Raw genomic sequence first — 19,426 nt, forward strand, 5'->3', positions numbered from 1 at the left:
GTAGAACAAGTAGACCAGCACATAAAGAGCAAAGCACAAGGCTGGGAGCAGTGTTCCTAGGTAGTCTGGTAATATAAGTAGTAGAAGTATATATATAAGCAGTTACTTCAGAAATAGCACTTGCTTATGCTAGATGAATACCAATACTAGCACTGTGGTACTAATATCACTTCTGGGGCTCACTAGCACTGGCACCTGTGAAAAATAAGACCTCCCTTTTCTCTGGCCACATTCTGGAATAACATCTCTTGTCTCCCTAGTTGTGACATTAACACTGATACCATCTCAGGACCTTATTTAGGCCTGCAAAAGGTCTACTCCAGATCCCACGTAAGGGTAGACAGAACCCCAAGACTGGCCTTTACGTTCACAGCACCATTCTTCAAAACAAACAAAAAAATCCACACAACACCTTTAGGATTTTTATTTCTGAATAATTTTTTTATTTTATTTTCTTAGAAATTAGAAAGAAACTCTCTCCAGGAGAGCAAGGAGAAAAAACAACCCCGAAATACTTCCAAGCAATTTTGTTCCACATAAACACAAGCAAAGTTACATATTTCATTCACATGCATGTACAAAAATATTTTGAGTAAAACATCCTTCACACATATCATGTGCATTAGTCTCAGAATTGAGCACATAATCAGATTGGCCTCACCTACCCTACCTAATCTTATTTTCCTGTTTTCTTTTTAAATTGTAAATTTCTACACAGGAAATACCTCTTTTTCTGCACAGTATTATGCATATTAAAAGTAGCATGGATCGTCTTGGAATTAAATCAGTAAGTAGCACAGTCTGACATACGTTGTTACACTGCCATTTATACAGTGAACTTTGTTGGATATCAGGCAAAACTCTTCAAAAGGAATAAAAAGGTATTGCTAGAGGGAAAAAGGAATATGATACACACTGCGCTCTCAACTACAATCCTGTATGACTCCCATGCAAAACACTTCAAAGCCAAGTAATTCACAGATCTTGCTCTCCAAATTGGTATCAAAGTTCCTACCAATTTCAATCATGGCAAAATAAATCACTAAAGACATCAACGCTACTGGATATGGACGTGGTCAATACTCAGTATTCCAATTTGCCATCCCCCCACCTTTGGAAAGAGAAGGGAGAAAGATGAAAGAACCAACAAAACTGCAGACTACTGAAGCGGGTGGGTCGGCAGAGCGCTTTACCAGCAAAAAACGACAACTGCGAGAGCAGAGCTTCATTCCAACCCACTGCATAATCTCACCGTGGCTTAAAATTTGGGGATTACATGGTCAATGAACTCCTCACTAGTTGCCCAGGGCTGCATTAACACCTAGCAAAATCTTACTTGATTCATCAAAAGAGCATATTGTCTGTATCTGACTTTGTGAGCTGGATTTGAAATTTCACTATTTCATGCATAATGAACACCACTGTAAATCTAAGGACTGTAAACGTCCAGAGGGGAAGGGCTCACCCAGAAGGTAAAGCTTCCACGTGCATAAAAGGAAATGTCAAGCACACAAATGTCAGAAGCAACACTTAGCACAATGGGGGAACAGGAGGTATAGATTTTACTCTGCCATCATTTTTAAATGTACAAACGGTGCCGATGCATTTCTCATCTCTGCATAAACAGGCATCCCAAGGAGAATCAATAACACTTCTCTCTTAAACTGCAACAACACAGCTGAATCAAAGGAGGGTGAATTTCCACTGTATTTAAATATACTTGAAGCACTCAGGCCTGGCTCGTTGCAGAGTGTGTGTTACAGGGTGAAATGGGTGTGGAAAAGGCATGTGAAATAAAAAAATGCAATTAAAAGTAAGAGAGAACATGAGCAATATAAAGAAAGCACTTAAGATTGACGCTTAGGAGGTTTAACCAAAGCCCTGGAGAACACTAGATTTTCATTTTAGCCCATTTGAAATCTTGCAAAGGAGCAAGCGATGCTGGTAGCAGTCACTCTATCCTCTAGCTCGCAAAAATAGTGCAAGGGACTTTGCATAGGTGCCCCGGCCTCAAGAATACTTTACTAAAAGTTTGGCAAAGCATCTATGGAGAAAGGCCCAATGACAGGTGTTCTTACACAGTATCGAAGACACAAGGGCCAAATCAGGCTGAGCCTCAAGGCCCCAGCCTACCGCATTCTGTGTGTTGTGGAGAACACTGGATCTGCTGGTTTGGGTAAGATGGGCAGTCTGCTTTTAGCCCCGTACTATCATTTGAACGGCAAGCTCTACTAAATGTGCAGAAAAGAAAAAGCACCGGCCCCAGCAAGAGGAAGTCTCCTCTGATTCCCATACAGGAAGGGCTAAAGTCAGGTCACTTAACTCAGACATTGGTGGTGTGAATGTCTTCAGCTGAGGTAGTCAAGTTGAACTCACTTTACGGGCACACGAAGGAAAAACAGACATTTCTAAAAATGCCATTCATCTGACCTGCTTTATACTTCTACTCCAAGGGCAGGTGAACGGTGACCTAAGAATGACTATTTCTCTTCAGCTGCAAATGGGCCTCAGAGGGAAAAATTTAAATGCAGACATCTAAAGCTGAGTGAGAAGATACCACCCCAAATGCTTTCCTTGTACCTGGGCAGTTGAACAGCACAGTTGTGCTGTACTTCTTCACGATAAGCGATTTTGCTTAAAACCAGTATCATATAGGTCTGTAACATTTCAGTGTCCATCTAAGCATTCTCCAGCCAGCAACAGTCCCAATGAAATGGAAAAAAGCTCACAACTCTCACAAAACACTCTGAATGATCACAGTGCCTTTTCTGAATAGTAACTAAATCTCAGGCACACTTCTAAGAGGCAAATACTACTATTCTTTTTTTACAGCTGAGAAAACAGGGATATTGCAGCTTGCCTAATGGTGACTCAGAGGAAATCAAAATAAAGATTTCCTGATACACTGGTACACTCTTCTACTACTGACTAGACTTCAAATAGCTAGAATTTACCCCCCAGGAGAAACCTTTAAAACTGTGATGGACAATTTTATCTCCAATGTCCATAAAAGCCTGTGGTCACACATTCTTATTGGACATTGAGGAATTTTATGTTTGGTTTCCACTTCTATAAAATGAAAGAGAAATACAGTTAGGAAAAAAGAATCAAGGCTAGGCATGTTATACAGAAACAAAAATACTATGCTTGGAGCTCATTCTTTCAAAAGATAAACTTGCAATTGTAAGGACAAATGGGAGGTTTGGTAAATCTCCCTCAAACATCCCAATGGGTTACAGGTATAAAGCCAGCTTAAGTGGCTGTTCATTCTTGATTCATGTTCATTGTAGCTTTTTTGAGAGAGATACTCACTGAATCACGTTAAAGACTGAGTTGATCAACTGAGGATTGTGCGGAACCAAAAAATTCATCAGTCAGCTGAGCCATAAAAGCAAGCAGCAAAACAGATTCTGTTTCAGACTAAAGTTGTCAAGATAACTTTGAATATGAAACCTCAGCCAGCCTGAAGTTGCTGCACTCAATCCAATGAGAGCAAAGGAAAAGTTTGCATTGGCAGTACTGGCTCACACCAATAGTAAAAGCTGCTTCATTCTCTCCAGAAAACCACATCAACTTCCCTGACTAGATGATCAAGAAATCAACTAGGGAAGAAGCTCTGCTGGACTTGTTTCTAACAAGGAAGAATTGGCGGAGAATGTGAAGGTCTTGGCTGCAGCAGACATGGAACTGTGGCATTTAAAATCCTGAGAAACATGTACAAGACAGAGTCCTTGACCTTTAGGACAACATATTTTGGTTTATTCAAGGAATGTCTTGGCAGGATCTCCCAAAGGGGCCCAAGTGTGCTGCCTTATCTTCAAAGTCAGCTTTCGCAAAGTAGAAGAGCAGTCTATTCTGACGAGCAGAAAGTAAAGCAGGCATGACAGAAGACCAGCACAGATGATCAAGTCAACTCAGTGTTGACTGAGCTCAAACCCAAAGGAAAAAGTATGCAGAGGTGGAAGTGAGGACGGGCTGGCCAGCAGGGGTATAGAGACACAGCCCAAGCACGCAGGGACAGTTAGGAAAGCCAAAGCTCAACCGGAGTTGAAACTGGTAAGAAATGTGAAGAAGGGCTTCTTTAAGTACACTGGAAGAAAAAGAAAGGTTAAAGAAAACATGGGTTTACTGTTCAACAATGCAGGCAATTTGGTGACAAAGGATGCTCTTTGTACCTTGGGGCTGATGTACTCAACACCTTTTTTGCCTGTTTTCACTGATAAGGTCTGCCTTCAGGCCTGCCAGGTCCCTGGGTCTTCAAGCAGAGTGTGTGGGAATAAAGCATTACCTACAGTAGAGGAAGATCAAGTTAGCAAGAACTTAAGCCAATTGGACATTCGTAAGTCCATGGAACCAGACAGGATGCATCTGAAGGCACTGAAGGAGCTGGCTGATGGCACTGTGAGGCCACTCCACAGCATCTTTGCTAGGTCATCATAATCATCAGCGACAGCTCCCCAGCCAGTGAAATACCCTGACTTAAGACTGTCTTGTTGCCAGCAACTGTCAGCAAGCATGTAGCCAGCACATCAAGGGAAATTATTATTTCTCTCTATTCAGCGCTTGTGAGACCATATCTGGAAGACTGCACCCACTTTTGTGCTCCCCCTTACAAGAAGGGCACTGCAGCAATTTCAGTGGAAGGCCACAAAGCTGGTTAGGAGGCTGGAGCACAGGACGTACAAGGAGAAGCTCAGGGAGCTCGGTTTCTTCACACTAGGAAGAGAAAAGGCTAAAGAGAGATCTCATCGTATACAACCACTTAATGGGTGGGTTAGAGAAGACAGTCAGATGCTTCTCGGAGATGAACAGTGATAGAATGAGAGGCAACGAACACAAGTTGGTACATGGGAAATTCCAACTAGATGCAAGAACGTATTTTTTCTTACTATGAGGGTACTCAAATATGGGAAAACGTTGCCTGAAGAAGTTTGGCATCACCATCCTTCGAGATACTCAAAACTCAAATGGACAAGGCCCTGAGCAACGTGCTCTAATTGGCTGTGCTTTAAGCAGGGGGCTGGACTAGAAACGTCAAGAGGTCCCTTCAACCCAAATTATTCAATGACTCTATAACTTAGCAAATCTCCTCACAACTACTTTCCACTGGTAACTTCCTCATTAATCTGCCAAAGCCAGCCATGCCACCATCAAATCTATAGGGTGATCTTCAATCTCGTGAGTCGGGATGGAGTACAGAAGCCAGCAAAGAGGGGAGCTGAAGTGCACTACACACCAAACCTCTCATAATAATTTTATGAAAGGTCCCTCATACACCAGGGCCAGCCCTGTTTATGAATCATAGCCATCACAGTACTCTCTTAGTTTGTTTCAAGTCTATTACATACCATCAGGACTATATAAGACGACTGTCTCTTTTCACATCTTCTTCATCTTTTTCTTGCAGCGCTGGTTGAAGACAGGCGAGGATCCCATCAGACTGTCCGCAGAATGAGAACCGTAACTGCTCTCAGAGCCATTGGGGCTCTGTGGCATCCCAGCTTCACTCATGCCTGACATCGGTTCCTCAAAGACATCGCTGCCTAGGACCCCATGGCCATGTACATTAGCCTCCTCATTTTCCTGTGGCTCCATTTTTACCTGTGCCAAGTTCCAGAGTGGGGAAGCATTCACCTCAGCCCCTAAAGAAAGAAAAAGCACACAGTAGTAACTGAGTAAAAAGACAAATTACAAACAACATGCAGATGCAAGGGACAGCAGCACTGGTAAAGAAGGAGCAAAAGCAAAGCTACAGGTGAACTAGGCTGGGGGGAAAACAAACAAAACACACCAAACTGCAAAACAATAAATAAAAAAATCTGTTGGCTTTTTTTTTTAATAGCCCAGTAATTGTCACTTTAAAAACTACCATGCTATCCTTTCACAGCAATCCTCCGCATGGTTTTCTCTATGAGAAACAACAACTTAAAGAGCCTACATCGCTCTCCAGAAGAGAGCCTACATCACTCTCCAGAAGTGTCTCAGCAGCAATGAGTACACCAACAGCACATGGACTAGACCCTGCATAAGCAGGACGTAAGAGACAGTCCAGAAGTCATTCATAATGATGAGGTCCTTGCAACGTCCTCTAAGCTGTCAGACATCCTGGACTTCTGCAGGGCAGGTGAAGTGAGAAGGCAGAGGAGTAGGTAGATGAACAGTCTCAAATACCACTTTCAGCACTGAAATGCAGGGGCATCAGAGCTGCAGTCAGCCACCCAACTGCCTGCCTCCTTGTACTCAACACCCACAGGTCTTATCCCATCCTTTAGCAGAACGGAAAGAAACCCTCTTGGCTCAACCTCGCAGACACCCTGCTGGGAAATACCTCCCTGCCGCCCACCCCCTCCTCCGCCTTTTTTTTTTAAACTTTTGCACTAGTGCGCAATCTAAGCAGATTGAGGATTTTCTGTACAAGATTACGAAACCATATTTCTTGATAACAGGAAATGTTTTTCTCCCCAAGAGCAGTAATTATAAATTGCATTATTTCTGCTTATTTACAATTTTAAGAGAGACAGAAATCCTATTAAAAATACACTAATTGGGCTCCTTGCTGAGACGGGCATAAACAGCCCAGAACTGAACATAGCCTGAAACCTTTTCACTTTTAAATCTGGTCCCTCTTGTGTGGGGTTAAATTCACATGGAAAATAAAAAAAAAAAAACTAGGAAACCAGTTTTAATAAGTTTGCCAAACCTTGTGTCTCAAGGAGCTTGGCTACAGTTTGAAAGCACAATCAAACCTCTTGTACAGAGCCAAACCTACTACCATTCCCTATTATCAATATACTACTAACAATAGTCCCCTATTACTAGCAATTACACAGAGAACACATCTTCCACCACATGTTTGTACTGAGAATTCTCCCTTATGAAGAAGTCAGGAATCTTTTCCAGAGAACAGCTTAGCCCAAACCAGGCTTTAGGAGACCTTTGTGGTAACACAGCCTACATTAGCTCAGCAGTTGGAGAGCAAGCCAGAATTAAAGTGCTTGCTGGTATCCAGTTGCCTTAATGAAAAGTCCTTTTTATGTTATTTATAAGTAAATGTATTCATCTCAACAACAATGGACACATCATTAAAACACTATCTGTTCCACAGAGTTGCAACTCCAGCCTACACAATAATCAAAGATGCTCACTAAACTTAAATGTGTCTTTCTTTCATCAATTGCTCTTCATTGCTCAGCCTTATTCCTTTCAGCTCTATCACCTGTCATTGAGAGTGTCACTAATGACTAAAAGTACTTAAGCATCGACACAGGATGTTTCATCTTCAAAGTACTTTAACATCAAAGTACTTTACAAATGAGCTAATCCTCATGTTATCCTGCTGGATGGAGGAACAAGGTCCCCAATTTTGCCTCCATTTCCCCAACTGCAATGAAATTGAGTAGCTAGCCCACAACCGCAACGTCAGGCATAAGCAGAAACACAAGCAGAACATGGAAGGCTGTAACAAGAGTTTTGGCCTCAGACACTGAAGCCTTGCTGCCCTCTCTACGGGCCTCACACTTGTATTTTCGAGATGGTGGTGTCCTAATTGCAGCAGCTTTTTCCTTGTTCCTTATGACATTACGCTCTCCAGCCTGCCCAGCTCTAGTCTGGGACTTCTCACAGTGATGAGATTTCCAAAGGCCCTTGTGAAGTGAAGAGGGATTTTCACGGAGGAACACAGCACTTGTATTCTTAATTAGAAAACATCAATTCAGTATCAGAGAGGCAAGAGGCATTTAATAAACAGCTAGCATGCTAACCTCTGGTTCTCAAGTGGTAGATGCTAATACAAAGCTTTCCAGATGAATCACTCGCAACCCCAGATGGGCCAGAGTCGTCTGCTGTTCCCTCTCCCTCAAAAATGCAAGCACTTCACATTTCAGAGGTACTATGGAAAACAATGTGAGCTTCCAGAAAAACATCAGATGGATTTGTGCTTTTTTAAAACTCAGCAGAATGTGCCATTTAAAAAAAAAAAAACTAATGGACTCAGAAGTATACTCTAACCTCACTATATATGCTACTTAGTTTAGAGTTAATAGGAGGACAGGCTTCATTGGTTTTTAATCAGATTTTTAAGTGAAACAGTTATTATTGCAGGGATTTCCAGAGTTCAGAAGGTTCCATACAAAAATCAAAACTGGCTTTCTTTGGGAGAAGAATGTCTTCTTCATTTTCCAGAAAATTTAGCACTACTAAACAGTGCACAGAATAAAACTTGTGTATGGACATAGGAAAGGCACAGCAGTAGCAGATTCTCCCATGCTGGCCACCAGTGTGCTTCAGTGCTAACATCAAGGGATGACACTTTGAGGAAATGAGTGCCGTCTCCATAACCCACTACTTCACTCACCATTTCACTTTCCACGGCCTCAGCTAACTACAGCAGGCTTTAAGGGTAGAGATGCTAGAACAGGAGAGACTCCCACGAGCCCATTTCACATAAGTCACTGATAAGGTTTCATAAAACAAAGATTGTCACTACCAGGGTGACTTCTGAATATGGAGGACTGCACCAAGTATCATCAGTATTTCCATAACTCATTCAGTGCCTAAACTATATAGGGTCTTGATTTTACTCCAGTCACAAGGAACATGGCCTTCAACTTTTCAGTAACATGAATCTCTGGACAAGAATCGAAAACTACTGGGGGGGGGGGAAAGGAAAAAAAAAAATCCAGTACTCTCCTTACTAGAAATAAGGATAAGATTCTAGTCTCTTTTAAACTAAAATATATACGTATATATAAACCCAAAACTTATTTTTGTCTTTGTTAAATTAGACTGGAAAAAAAAAAACGGTACTCACATCTGCAGCAAATACCCTAGTTCAAAAAACAATAAAGGCCTTGGGCCACCTCTGTAGAAAAACAACCTACCTCACACCAATAACAAAGCCAAAAAGAAACATCATATAAAGCATTTTGTGTTGTACAGGGTCCACGAATGGAGTAAATATTTAACAAATCCCAGTAATTGATACCTTTGATTCTTTGGTTTTGTATTTAGAAAGCAAATATGGGTTTCCCTCCCATCCAAATCTTCTTACTAAAACCTAAAAATTTCTTCTCCCTCTCCTTTCTCACATTGGGATCTGCTATTAGAAATGGAAACAAGGTCACATGGAACTGCTGATGGACTGTTTCCAGGAGTAGCAAGAAAATCCTACCTGAAGCCTGCGGGGAAGCTTCTACTTCCAAGTTGGCAGAGAAGCGCTCGCTTTGAGCTCCAAGGACTCCAACGGGCAAAGACTGGTCACCAGAAGCCAGGTCTCCTTCCAGCTCCTCACTTATGGGGAAAGTAATATCACTAACAGGTTCCTCCTTAATCTTCACAGGCTTTGTGTCTTCTGCTGCCTTTTCAGGGTTGACAATCTTCTCATATTCTTCAGAGAGCTGCTTGCTAACCTGTCAAAGATCAGTGGGAGTGTAAAAGAGGCCAGAAAGGTCAGAGTGACTTCGGAAACTCTGATGGAAATTACATTGCAGTGCGCTCTGTTCCCAGAATATTATTAACATCTGACCTGAATGAACAAGTAAACAGGTTACCCGCTACACAGGAAAGATTTTTCCCCTTTAAGAACACTTTCTGTCCTGTAACAAGGGACTTTAATAAGAGGTTTAATCCATTGACACATCTGTTTGATAAATATGAGCACCTTTATTTCACAGACAGAGATGATGAGGCCCAAAAATTTAAACAGAGCACGAAACAAAAGCAAAGTGTCTCAGTCTTACTCATTGGTTTTACCTGTAAGACCGTCCCCCATCCGCCTGTAACAAATTTACTCCAGCATTAAAAAACAAGCAGCTCAGATATTCATCAGCTTTGTAGTCACCACTGGGCAAAGCCTGGGCACCTTCTGTCAGATTCACAGCAAAAAACACAGAAGTTTTCTCCAGTCAGAGAAGTGAAACAAATACAGGAATGAGATTTAGAACTACCCTGTACTTCTAGAAACTTAACAACTGTAAGCAATTGATTAAAAATTTCAGATTTCATCTGCTTCTAACAAATGCTTGTTTATACCACTGAACCCCAACAGTCAGTGAACTGTGCTCAGGAAAAGCCCAAGGCTTTTTAACAGCAGAAGCAAGAAGGAAAAAGAATAGCAAAGCCTATTTCCCTCTTCTAGATATACTTCCAAATACAGAGGCTACTGTGGACCTCAGCCCTGCATAAAGGACAGAACAAATAAGACAATGACCAGCTGCAGGATGAAAGTGAACTGCATCAGCAGAATGATGCAGAAAAGCAAAATTCCAAAAAGAGACAACATCTGAACAAAAACATTTGAACAAAAATGAACTAAACTGATTCTCTGAACAAAAATGTTTTTAATGAAGACAGAGCTCGATGATGTTATTTTTATGCACAAACCTCAGAGGCCATCCCAATCTACATACTACATGAACTTACAGGTGTCTCTGATTTATACTGCCTCTGTAAGCCACAAGGTGCAAACTCTGAGAAAAGGAGCGCAAGGTAGCTGCTCCAAGATGAGTCAACTGGCACTCAGGGAACGTGACAAGGAGGAAGGGATGGCAGGTTTTGCCTTTGGTCACAGGCTACCTACTTGATTCAAGTCTTGTTTTATGATGAGTAGGAGTAAAATTCCCACTTCAAATCCTTGCATTTCTCTAAGTCCACAACAGGCAGTCTTCTATCATTCAAATAAAATGCATACGTTTAATTTCAAAGAATACCTGGACCAAGAGAAACCATAACCTTATTCCTACAACCTATATTTATATGATACCTCTTATTCCAAGGAATTTAACAATTCCTCTTCCTTCTCCACAGAAGCACAGTCCCCTCTACAGTGGAAGGTAGCACCTGTGTGACCACTCAGATCAGCACAATACTACCCTATAGTCCTAAAGTTTAAGCAAGTCACCCCTTGCTTAAGTGAACACAAGCCACTGTACAGCCTAGTAATTTTTGGTTGTCTGCTTACTTGTTTTCTGAAATGGTAAGCAGCCAAATATCCCATTAAAGAAGAAAATTCAGTTAACCAGTACTGATTTTATCTCTACTTGATAGTTTTGTCTGGGCCATTCAAGAGCTGGGGGCCTCCTCTTAAACCCGGACAAACCATCAGCAGAGCATTCTTAGCCTCAGAAGGGACACAAATAAGGGGCTCTGTCTTCCAGTCAAAAAAATGCTGTTTCTCTTTTCCTTGATGACTCCCCTCCACACCCAAGAGGTTTTCTAATTGGATTTTACCTCAGTAAGAACCAGGACTTGCTACAGGAATAAGCAATTGTACTGGGGGTACATTTCTTGGTGCTGTCAGGTTCCTACTGCTCTTCTCACCTGAAGCATGTAGCTGTGATAATCCTTAATGCGGTGTTGCCAGAACTTCTGCAGCGAGAGCACACTGCCAATGCCCACTTCATGGAAGACCTGCTCCATGACATCAGGGAAAGGGGTGTGCCCAAGTCGAGCTTCTCGATCCACAGCAAAGCGCAGTAGTTTGGTGAACTTTAAGCAGTACTCGTGGGCGATGTCTGTCAGGGTCTCCAGGACACTCTCATTGGCACACTCAAAGCCTGTGTGAGCCAGGATGGTGGCCATTGACTGGTAGAGAAGCTGCCGACAGGAGGACCAACTCAGCTCAGTCACTGGCTCCCCTTTTCCTCTAAAAAACAGAAAAGACAAAAATAGCACACCTCCAAAAACTGAAAGGAATGTATCAGTTGAAGAGATATTGTCAATAATGAGGTGATGTACAAAGGGAAAGCAGATTGTTTTGGGTTCTCCACAGTTTCTCCATTACATACAAACATCACTTAGTACGGGTTTATCTGCTTTCCCTTCTTCCCCTCCCTCCAAATCAGCACTGCGAATTCTCATTTTCCCTTCTAATGCCGCAAGATTCCTTGGGTGATTCATGAATGTGGGATGAAAATCTTCCGAACCCTTAAGCAACTCCTTTCCCACCCAAGAGCTTTTCTCCTGGAGATGTGAATTAAATGGGACCTTGACACAAACAAAAAAAGGCATTTTAAATAACATGAATGCGAGTCATTCCCCCTCTCAGTTAATTACATTTCTTTTCCTGATTATGTCTGATGTCACAGGCCTAACAGTCAGATACAAAGGCTTCCGGGATAGACAAGATCTGAATTGAGTATGCAAAAGACACACATAAAAAGCAAGAAACAGGATACACATACATTTCATAAAGGTACACTGTAGCCAAAAAGACCATTTCCCTGCCCTCATTTCCAGGGGTCACTAAGCATGACACTGAAAGAAGAATCCCCGTATGAAACCTAAGAAGTGAACACCAGGCCCTGGGAGGAGGCCTGGAGAGGTTCTGCTGTAGAGCAGCATTCCCTGGCCTTGCATTTGAGACCTCTCTCTTGGTGTTGCTAAGCATGAAGGAGTAACCACGCAGGATGGAGGACATGGAGAACAACTGACATGAGCCCTTCAAACATCATTCATTTACAGTCAGGCAACCGAATTTTTCATCAAGATGAGTTAACAAATAGAAATTCCACATAGGAAAAGGAGAAGATGAGATAAGGCAAGGCCTCTGAAAGGTAAACATATTTCTACCAGATTTCTCAACTCACAATTAAATGCATGCGATGTATTTGCCCATATCAGTAACATGTACTTCAAACGTTGATGTCAAAAAATCAAATTTCCTTTCTGCTAAATATGGTATTTATATATTTTTTTACAATTCATTCAGCACCAATGGCAGAATTAAGGTAACAATTTCACTCGTCATCTGTTTCTGATCAATTTCTCCCAACATCTTCTGCAGCCCACTCTGCAGTTTGTCTCGCTCTCACCCTGCGTTACTTGCATATCACCACACACTCTTTCCACTAACAAAACCTGATTAAACAGTACATAGACAGCACTGGTGCCATGATAAAATTCTGACTACTCTGTCTCTCCAATGAGTGCATGAGGTCCCCTTCAGTCTCCCTGAGACACTGGGTCGCAGAGCCTCAGCTCCCCCTGATCCTCAGAACTGACCCATAAAAAACCACTGAAACACAGCAGTAAAAAAAGATAACATTTCAGGGGAGTGAAAATGGAAGGTTAAACTTAGAGCTATCAGGTCCAAAATCATTCATTTTGAAGAACACCAGCTCAGCACTTTCTGATTATTCAAATAAAGGGGGGGATCACACTATATTAAGAGCTGCAGATGATGATATTTCTAAGTGAATATTAAGAACAGCATGTGGCTCTCAGGTCATGGATTCATCCCAGTTACTAATTGCTGGAAAATGACTCACATCCCAATTCCTACTCAATTATGTAACTACTTTGTAAAGAAGACAGCAGGTGCTCTGACAAGATGAATTAAAAGATCATCAGTTCCCTTATAAACCAAGTGTCACCCATACTGTTTTTGCATCTCCCTCACTTCCCCCTCCACCTCCCAGCAACAGATTTCTGAAGTTCATAAACAGCCATATGTCTCATACAACAGTGGGACCAGGAGGTTACAACAGAAAAAACAACCATTGACCAAAACCAACCAGAAAACAACCATCAAAATTTATGCCTATAAAAAACAATCTCTTCTTTTTTAACACATATAAAGGTCATACCTAGCTGTCCAGCAGCCATCAGCTGAGAGCATCTTACGCTACCAAAAACACCGAACACCAGACTTCTACAATTACAGAGACAAACAAAGACCCATTATTGATGCTCTGCCACTCATTCAAAACACTGTGGAGAAACTTAAGCTAGATACTGAATTTAGCAAGCCCAAGCAGGATACTCAGCCACTTGTAAAGTAGAGCACAACAACCATTTAGCAATGCATATCATTGCTCAGAAGCAGCAGAGAATGTTGTATCTCTTTTAAACTCCTAGAGGAAAAGAAACTAATTGCCAGTATTAAAATGCAGCTAGGTCACTATGCTGAAAGGGATATAATCAACTTGAAATCTAATCAATTAAAGACAGAAGGAAAAGAAATTTCAGGTACTATACTCAAATCCAAATCCCCACCTCTTGCTCTTGCTAAGGTCAATCAATTTTGTTTTGTTTTTCTTATGTTTTCTTCTCTTGTTTTCCTGTTTCCCCACAATAAACATTAGAGGAAGATGATTAAAAGCCTGATTAGACAGCAAAAACTGAAATATTGTTGTAGATGTTAATGGAAACAATAAATGAGAAAATATCTTTTTTTTCTTCATCTCCTTTAACTTTCGGGTACTGTCTGATAAGAATGCACATAAACAAAACCAGCCATATAGACACATTTAAGTTGAGAGCAGCTATCTAATGTCAAGCCTTCCCAAAAAAGACTAGCAAACTACTTCTTTTCCCTGATGATCACAGCTAAAGAGCCTTGGTCTTAGGTCTCATCCAGATACCTAGCACCTACAAAAGCACCCTTCCAAATGCCATCATTATGCAGAATGCCACCCTCTGCAGCACCTACTGCTTTCCTGAAAGGCTTCCCATCCAGCAACCATCCAAAGCCAAACCTATTTAACATACTACCAGAGTCATACAGCTGCAAGTAAGCAAGAGCACTTTAATCCCTAAAATGCTGTCACCAGAGATAAACAAGACTGGCAATTAGGCCTGTGACTTAGAGGTGATCATCTCTACAGAATATATAGTATGAAATTTATCACAAATACTGGCCAACTTGTCGCTCTTCAATTTTGTGTTTCCAGTAGGATGTATATTTTTATATATGGGTCACCAACACTAGATGATGTTCCAGACAGAAATCTACCTGCCAAGCCACGAATTCATCAGACCCAAAGCCCAGCCTTCTCCCACTGCTGCCAGCAAACCTGCAACATGCAGAACTTCACAACAGAAAAAAGTGTCCATTTATACCCAACAGGCTTATTTTCAGGATTCAAAAGGTTTCAGAACTCACAAAAGGACCATTTTCTGTGTCAATAAGACATTCCCCAAAGGCATCACAATCCATTCACCCAAGCTCCTCTCCTATGAGGCTGTTTTCCTTAGAGGGAAGGAGATCTCGTGGTTCATCTCCTGTGCAACTATCTTCAGAGGAAAGTGTTTGGGCTAAGTCAGTACAAGAACCAACAGCTGAGGTTCACTCAACTGCAGTAATGGATTGAAGTGCTCTGCACCCTCCTAGGTGAGCATAAGCTAGCAGCAGATGGAACACATCGATTTTATGAAACGTTACATTGTGGAGTTGAATTTCTACCAAATGAGGTGCAACAAGGTCGCTTCACAGCCATTTTCCCCAAAACAATAAAATAAAGGAGAACATTGGAAAAACAAGAGTATACACTTTCCTCAATGCAAAGCACACATCCAATATGGTCAGGAACGCAAATGAGAGAATGGCAGAGAAATCTGTTAAGAAACCAACAATGCACACACGAGAAAAAGCATCTGAAGAGGCACATAATGAGTAGGTTTGGTTTCTTTTGAAGACGGATCCATGCTAATTGGAGGAAGCTGAACAGAGAAGAAGGAAAAGCTAGCAGCCGTATTATGGTAAAAGCCTCCTGTTCAAATGGAGGTTACAAGTCTACAGTTCCTTACTCATTCTTCATCGATTATGCTTTAAGCTTACCTTCTGTTTCTATAGCAACCAAAAACAAATGTTAATCCCTTACTGCGTATTCCAAGAACTGCAACATCAACAGTTGCAAATCACCAGGACCAGATGGTAATTCATCCAGGAATACTAAAGGAATTCAAGGATGAAATAGCTGAATAGCTGTGATGAGTCACCTCTTGCTTTAAACTGCCTTGGCCCATGAGGACCAGAAGACAGAAGACGTGAAAACATTTTCTTCTAATAGCTTCAGAAAAGATGTGAAGAACTGCAGGCTGGGAAGCCTGATATGTTCTGGTGCATCAGCGAAATTCAAAGAAATTATAAGAACAGAATTAGAGGACACACGGGTAAATATGATACACTCAGAAAGAGTCCAGACAGCTTTTGTAAATGGAAAACCTGCTTCACAAACCTACTAGAGTCCTCCAAATCCATCAACAAGCAAGTATGTAAGAGATCTCCACTGTGGAGCCCAGGTCTTCCTTTGAGGATCTGTGCCAGAATCAAGGTTTGCTTCAACATATTTATAAATAGTCTGGAAAAATGGAGGAGAGGAATAGCATCGTGATTAAAACTGCTGGTGGTACAGATTTGGGGGAGTTGAAAAGACCAAAACAACTGAAAAATAGCAGTAAATTAGGTTCTGCCTATTCCTCATCTCAAAAGGGATGAGGAGGTAGGGGTTACAGGTATGGGGCAGGGCAGAGGGAAGGAAAACCAAAATGAATCCAGGGAATAACAAAATAAAAGACAAGGGTGTGGGGTCAAAGGATGAAAATGAATGACAAGGAAACAGAAGAGAACATGACTATAATAAAGAAACTTGTGGTCTGATTCAGGCTGGCCGCTCTTATCTTCCTTTTTTCCTATGTCTAAATATACTTGTACACTGCTTCTCAGACCCAGGTTACTGCCAAAGAAAATGGAATTAAAATACGGATTTAGTCAAATACTGTAACTCTGACAATGGCATTTCAGAAGGCAGCATAAAATTAAGCACTACCATGTTTTATCAAGGGGAAGAATGGTCTTCCTTAAATTGTTTTTACACACTAAGAACAAGCGTCGGTAAATCATATAACTTTGTTTTTACTACTACAATAGCAGCTGCTATTCTTAATTCATGTAAGTGTTATGCAACAACAAACTCAAAGCTTTCCTCCTGGAAAAGCATAAATGTGTTTGGTTTAGCAAACACAAAATTAAATTCTAGTCTACACTGCAGCTTATTATAAATTCACTCTCTGTCAGCCACAAAACATTTCATTCCAAAATTGTCTATCCAGTTTTTAAAATCTAGTCCTTAAACTCCCCCATGTGGTTGACTGCTAAATAACATTTCTTTACTCGGACCCCCAGAAAATCATAAGGGATAACAAAAAGACAAAGCAGCCCTCAAAACATGGACAGAGCCACAGAAAACTGAACTTAAAGCTGAAACCACCAGGGAGGACAGAGCAGAACACTTCTCAGTTCTGCAAACCACAGGGCCAGAAAGAGCAGGAGTCACAGGGCTCAGACTTTATCCCCACAGGTCTGGATTTCCCTTCACCCTTCTAAGCTTATTACTTTATTTCTTCCAAGAAGGATGATGGTGTTCCTCCACAAACAACACTAACGAATTGCTCTACTGTTCAGAGAGACTATGTTACCAAAAGCAACATCTTTCAATAAAATGCATTTTATACAACGTCAGGCCATTAAAGATCTCAGTGGCATTTAACTGATCCATTATATTTTACTGATGCACATTTTCCCCATTTTAAAAAACAAAATCTATTATCTTCTCCCACATCATGTTCATTGGTGCACAGTCTTTAACCTAAGAACAGAAAGTTATAGTAGTGAGGATTAATCCCTGAATTTAAATACACGTAACCTACAAAGTATCATTAGATCCTGCAAGAAATGCAACACCTCCTTGTGAATTTAGTGCTTGTCAGAAGGGTAGACAGGGAGGTGGTGGCAATACTATTTAATCAAAGATTGGCTGCAGAGGTAGAAGCAATGCAACCTTCCTTCACATTTTGTCCAGCCCTTGGCTGGTGGAGCCAGTATCAGAGACAAGAGTTCCTTTCACCCATACTCCCCGCCACCTCTGACCAGAATAACGCCAACAAACAGGGTGAAATGTGATAGTTACTATGTCACAGGTTCTTGGCCATTGAAATCTTATAAATATGCTATCAAATCATCCTTTCAAAACCTACACAAAACAGCCAAAACCTAGTCATGCGTCTTCTGGATTTTCAGTTACAATAAGGCAAGTTTAGTTCTGAGTAAGTGACCTAAATAGAAGAGACTTCACATCCCGTAACTAAACTTGTCAAAATACCATTCAAGATAGCAAAACCATTCACAAACATTTAGCATAGCACTAACAAGACAGAAATCAGCACTACATATCCACATTTTATAGATAGGAAACAAAAACACATTTATTTTAAACAATGTGCATGTTACCCACACGGGAGAAATCTACATCTTTCCTTTTCTAAGCCTGTTTTATACTTTATACACAACTGTTTGACCCTTCAGCCTGAGGGAATTGACATAACTACATGCACATTTAAAAGCACTCAGCCTTCCTTCAGCCTTCCTTCAGCCAAGAACTAACTCAAAGAAATACCAACACACCTGTAGAAATCACTCTCTGGGTCACTGTGCCTCAGCTGAAATGGCATTTTGGGGGTTTTGCTATCCAGAGGAAGCAGGTCATCAGGGAGAGGTGGAGAGGCCGGACAAGATGGCAAAGGTTCATTGTCTTCCGTTTTTATGCCCTCCGCTTGCTGTTGGTTTTGAGCCTGAGCCATGGCGATCAGGCTGCGCAGCCGCCTGTTGTGCTGGATGAGCTGAATGGTGTGAATTGTGAGGCTGCAGGGCTCCGAGGGGATGTCCAACATGGTGGTCGGCCGGGGTTTGTTTGCAGATGGCTGATGCAATGGAGGATCTTGGACTTCCACAGTACGAAACTCACGCTGAAGGAGGTCAAAGGAGCTGCGGTTGGCCTGGTTAGATGAAACCGGAATCTCACCCCAATATCGCAGCATTTTTATACAGGTCACGTATTGTCCTCAAAGCCAGAAGACTACCGAATACTGCAGTACAAAGGAGCCTTGTCACAGGGAAAAGCGCTAGGCTTTGGGCTGCAAAGAAACTGGAGCTGAGATGACGCTCTGAATAAAGCAAATTATGACTATCAAGGAAGCTGTCGCTCAGTGCCTCACCGAGCAGCGCGGTTTCCACGACGGCCTCGGGACGCAAGATGGCACTTAACAGATTACATTGCTGCTCCTCCTGAGGGGGGGGAGAAGGAAGAAACGCACCCGTGAGGCGGTAATTATCGTTATTCCTAACAGGGGCTGGTGTGGCTCCACCTGGGCCACGCCGGCACCTCGCTGAGCGGGACCCACGGCGCGCCCCGATTTGCGTGGAGAAACTCCGGGGGCCGCACTCGGCTCGCCCGTCGCCCCCGCAAGGCCCCTGCGGGGGGGGCCGTCGCCCCCTGGCCCCTGCCGCCCTCCCGCCCTCCCTCCCCGGGCCCGGCTCCGGGCCCGAGGCTGCCCCGCACCCCGGCCCCTCACCCCGGCCCGCGGCTCGCCAAGCCCGCCCCCCCGGCGCGGAGCCCCCCCGCCGTACCCTCGCCGCTCCGCTCCCGGCGGACGAGCCGGAAGACGGCCCTGGTCCTCCACCAGAAGCGGCTCCCCCGCCACCAGCGCTCCTTCGCGCCGGGAGGAGGGAAGCCATCGCCGCCGCCGCTCCCGCCTCCCCTGCCGCTGGCTACCTCCCTGTCTCACCCCTTACGCTACCCTGGGCCGTGGCTAAGGCAGTGGCGTGGCCCCCTGGAGCTGCGCCCTACCCCCGGTACTGCAGCAGCAACGG

At 42.6% G+C, this 19,426-nt stretch overlaps 1 protein-coding gene across 5 annotated transcripts; it reads right to left on the bottom strand.

The window, feature by feature from the left end:
* Nucleotides 1-420: 420 nt before the first annotated feature.
* Nucleotides 421-19,424, bottom strand: SUPT7L (SPT7 like, STAGA complex subunit gamma). 5 transcript variants are annotated; one of them, XM_075146830.1, is made up of 6 exons: nt 19,184-19,289; nt 18,182-18,841; nt 11,317-11,641; nt 9,170-9,407; nt 5,349-5,642; nt 421-4,288 (listed from the first exon to the last, which is right to left on the bottom strand). In XM_075146830.1, exons 2-5 carry the CDS (start codon nt 18,592-18,594, stop codon nt 5,380-5,382), a joined length of 1,239 nt encoding a protein of 412 aa, XP_075002931.1. In that variant the 5' UTR covers nt 18,595-18,841; nt 19,184-19,289; the 3' UTR covers nt 421-4,288; nt 5,349-5,379. The 5 variants fall into 5 exon arrangements, with proteins under 5 accessions (XP_075002931.1, XP_075002930.1, XP_075002929.1 ...); XM_075146829.1 differs by having other exon boundaries at nt 421-4,716; XM_075146828.1 differs by lacking the exon at nt 19,184-19,289 and adding an exon at nt 19,404-19,424 and having other exon boundaries at nt 421-5,642.
* Nucleotides 19,425-19,426: the final 2 nt, after the last annotated feature.

Source organism: Calonectris borealis, chromosome 3, assembly GCF_964195595.1.
Source record: "Calonectris borealis chromosome 3, bCalBor7.hap1.2, whole genome shotgun sequence".
In the NCBI taxonomy this organism is placed as follows: Eukaryota; Metazoa; Chordata; class Aves; order Procellariiformes; family Procellariidae; genus Calonectris; species Calonectris borealis.

Excerpts from the sequence above, each read along its gene's own strand:
- SUPT7L (XM_075146828.1), bottom strand. The coding sequence starts at position 18,594 with ATGCTGCGATATTGGGGTGAGATTCCGGTTTCATCTAACCAGGCCAAC. Across the intron at positions 9,408-11,316 it reads ATCACAGCTACATGCTTCAG|GTTAGCAAGCAGCTCTCTGA; the intron begins GTGAGAAGAGCA and ends GATCTTTGACAG. Across the intron at positions 5,643-9,169 it reads AGCTTCCCCGCAGGCTTCAG|GGGCTGAGGTGAATGCTTCC; the intron begins GTAGGATTTTCT and ends TTCTTTCTTTAG.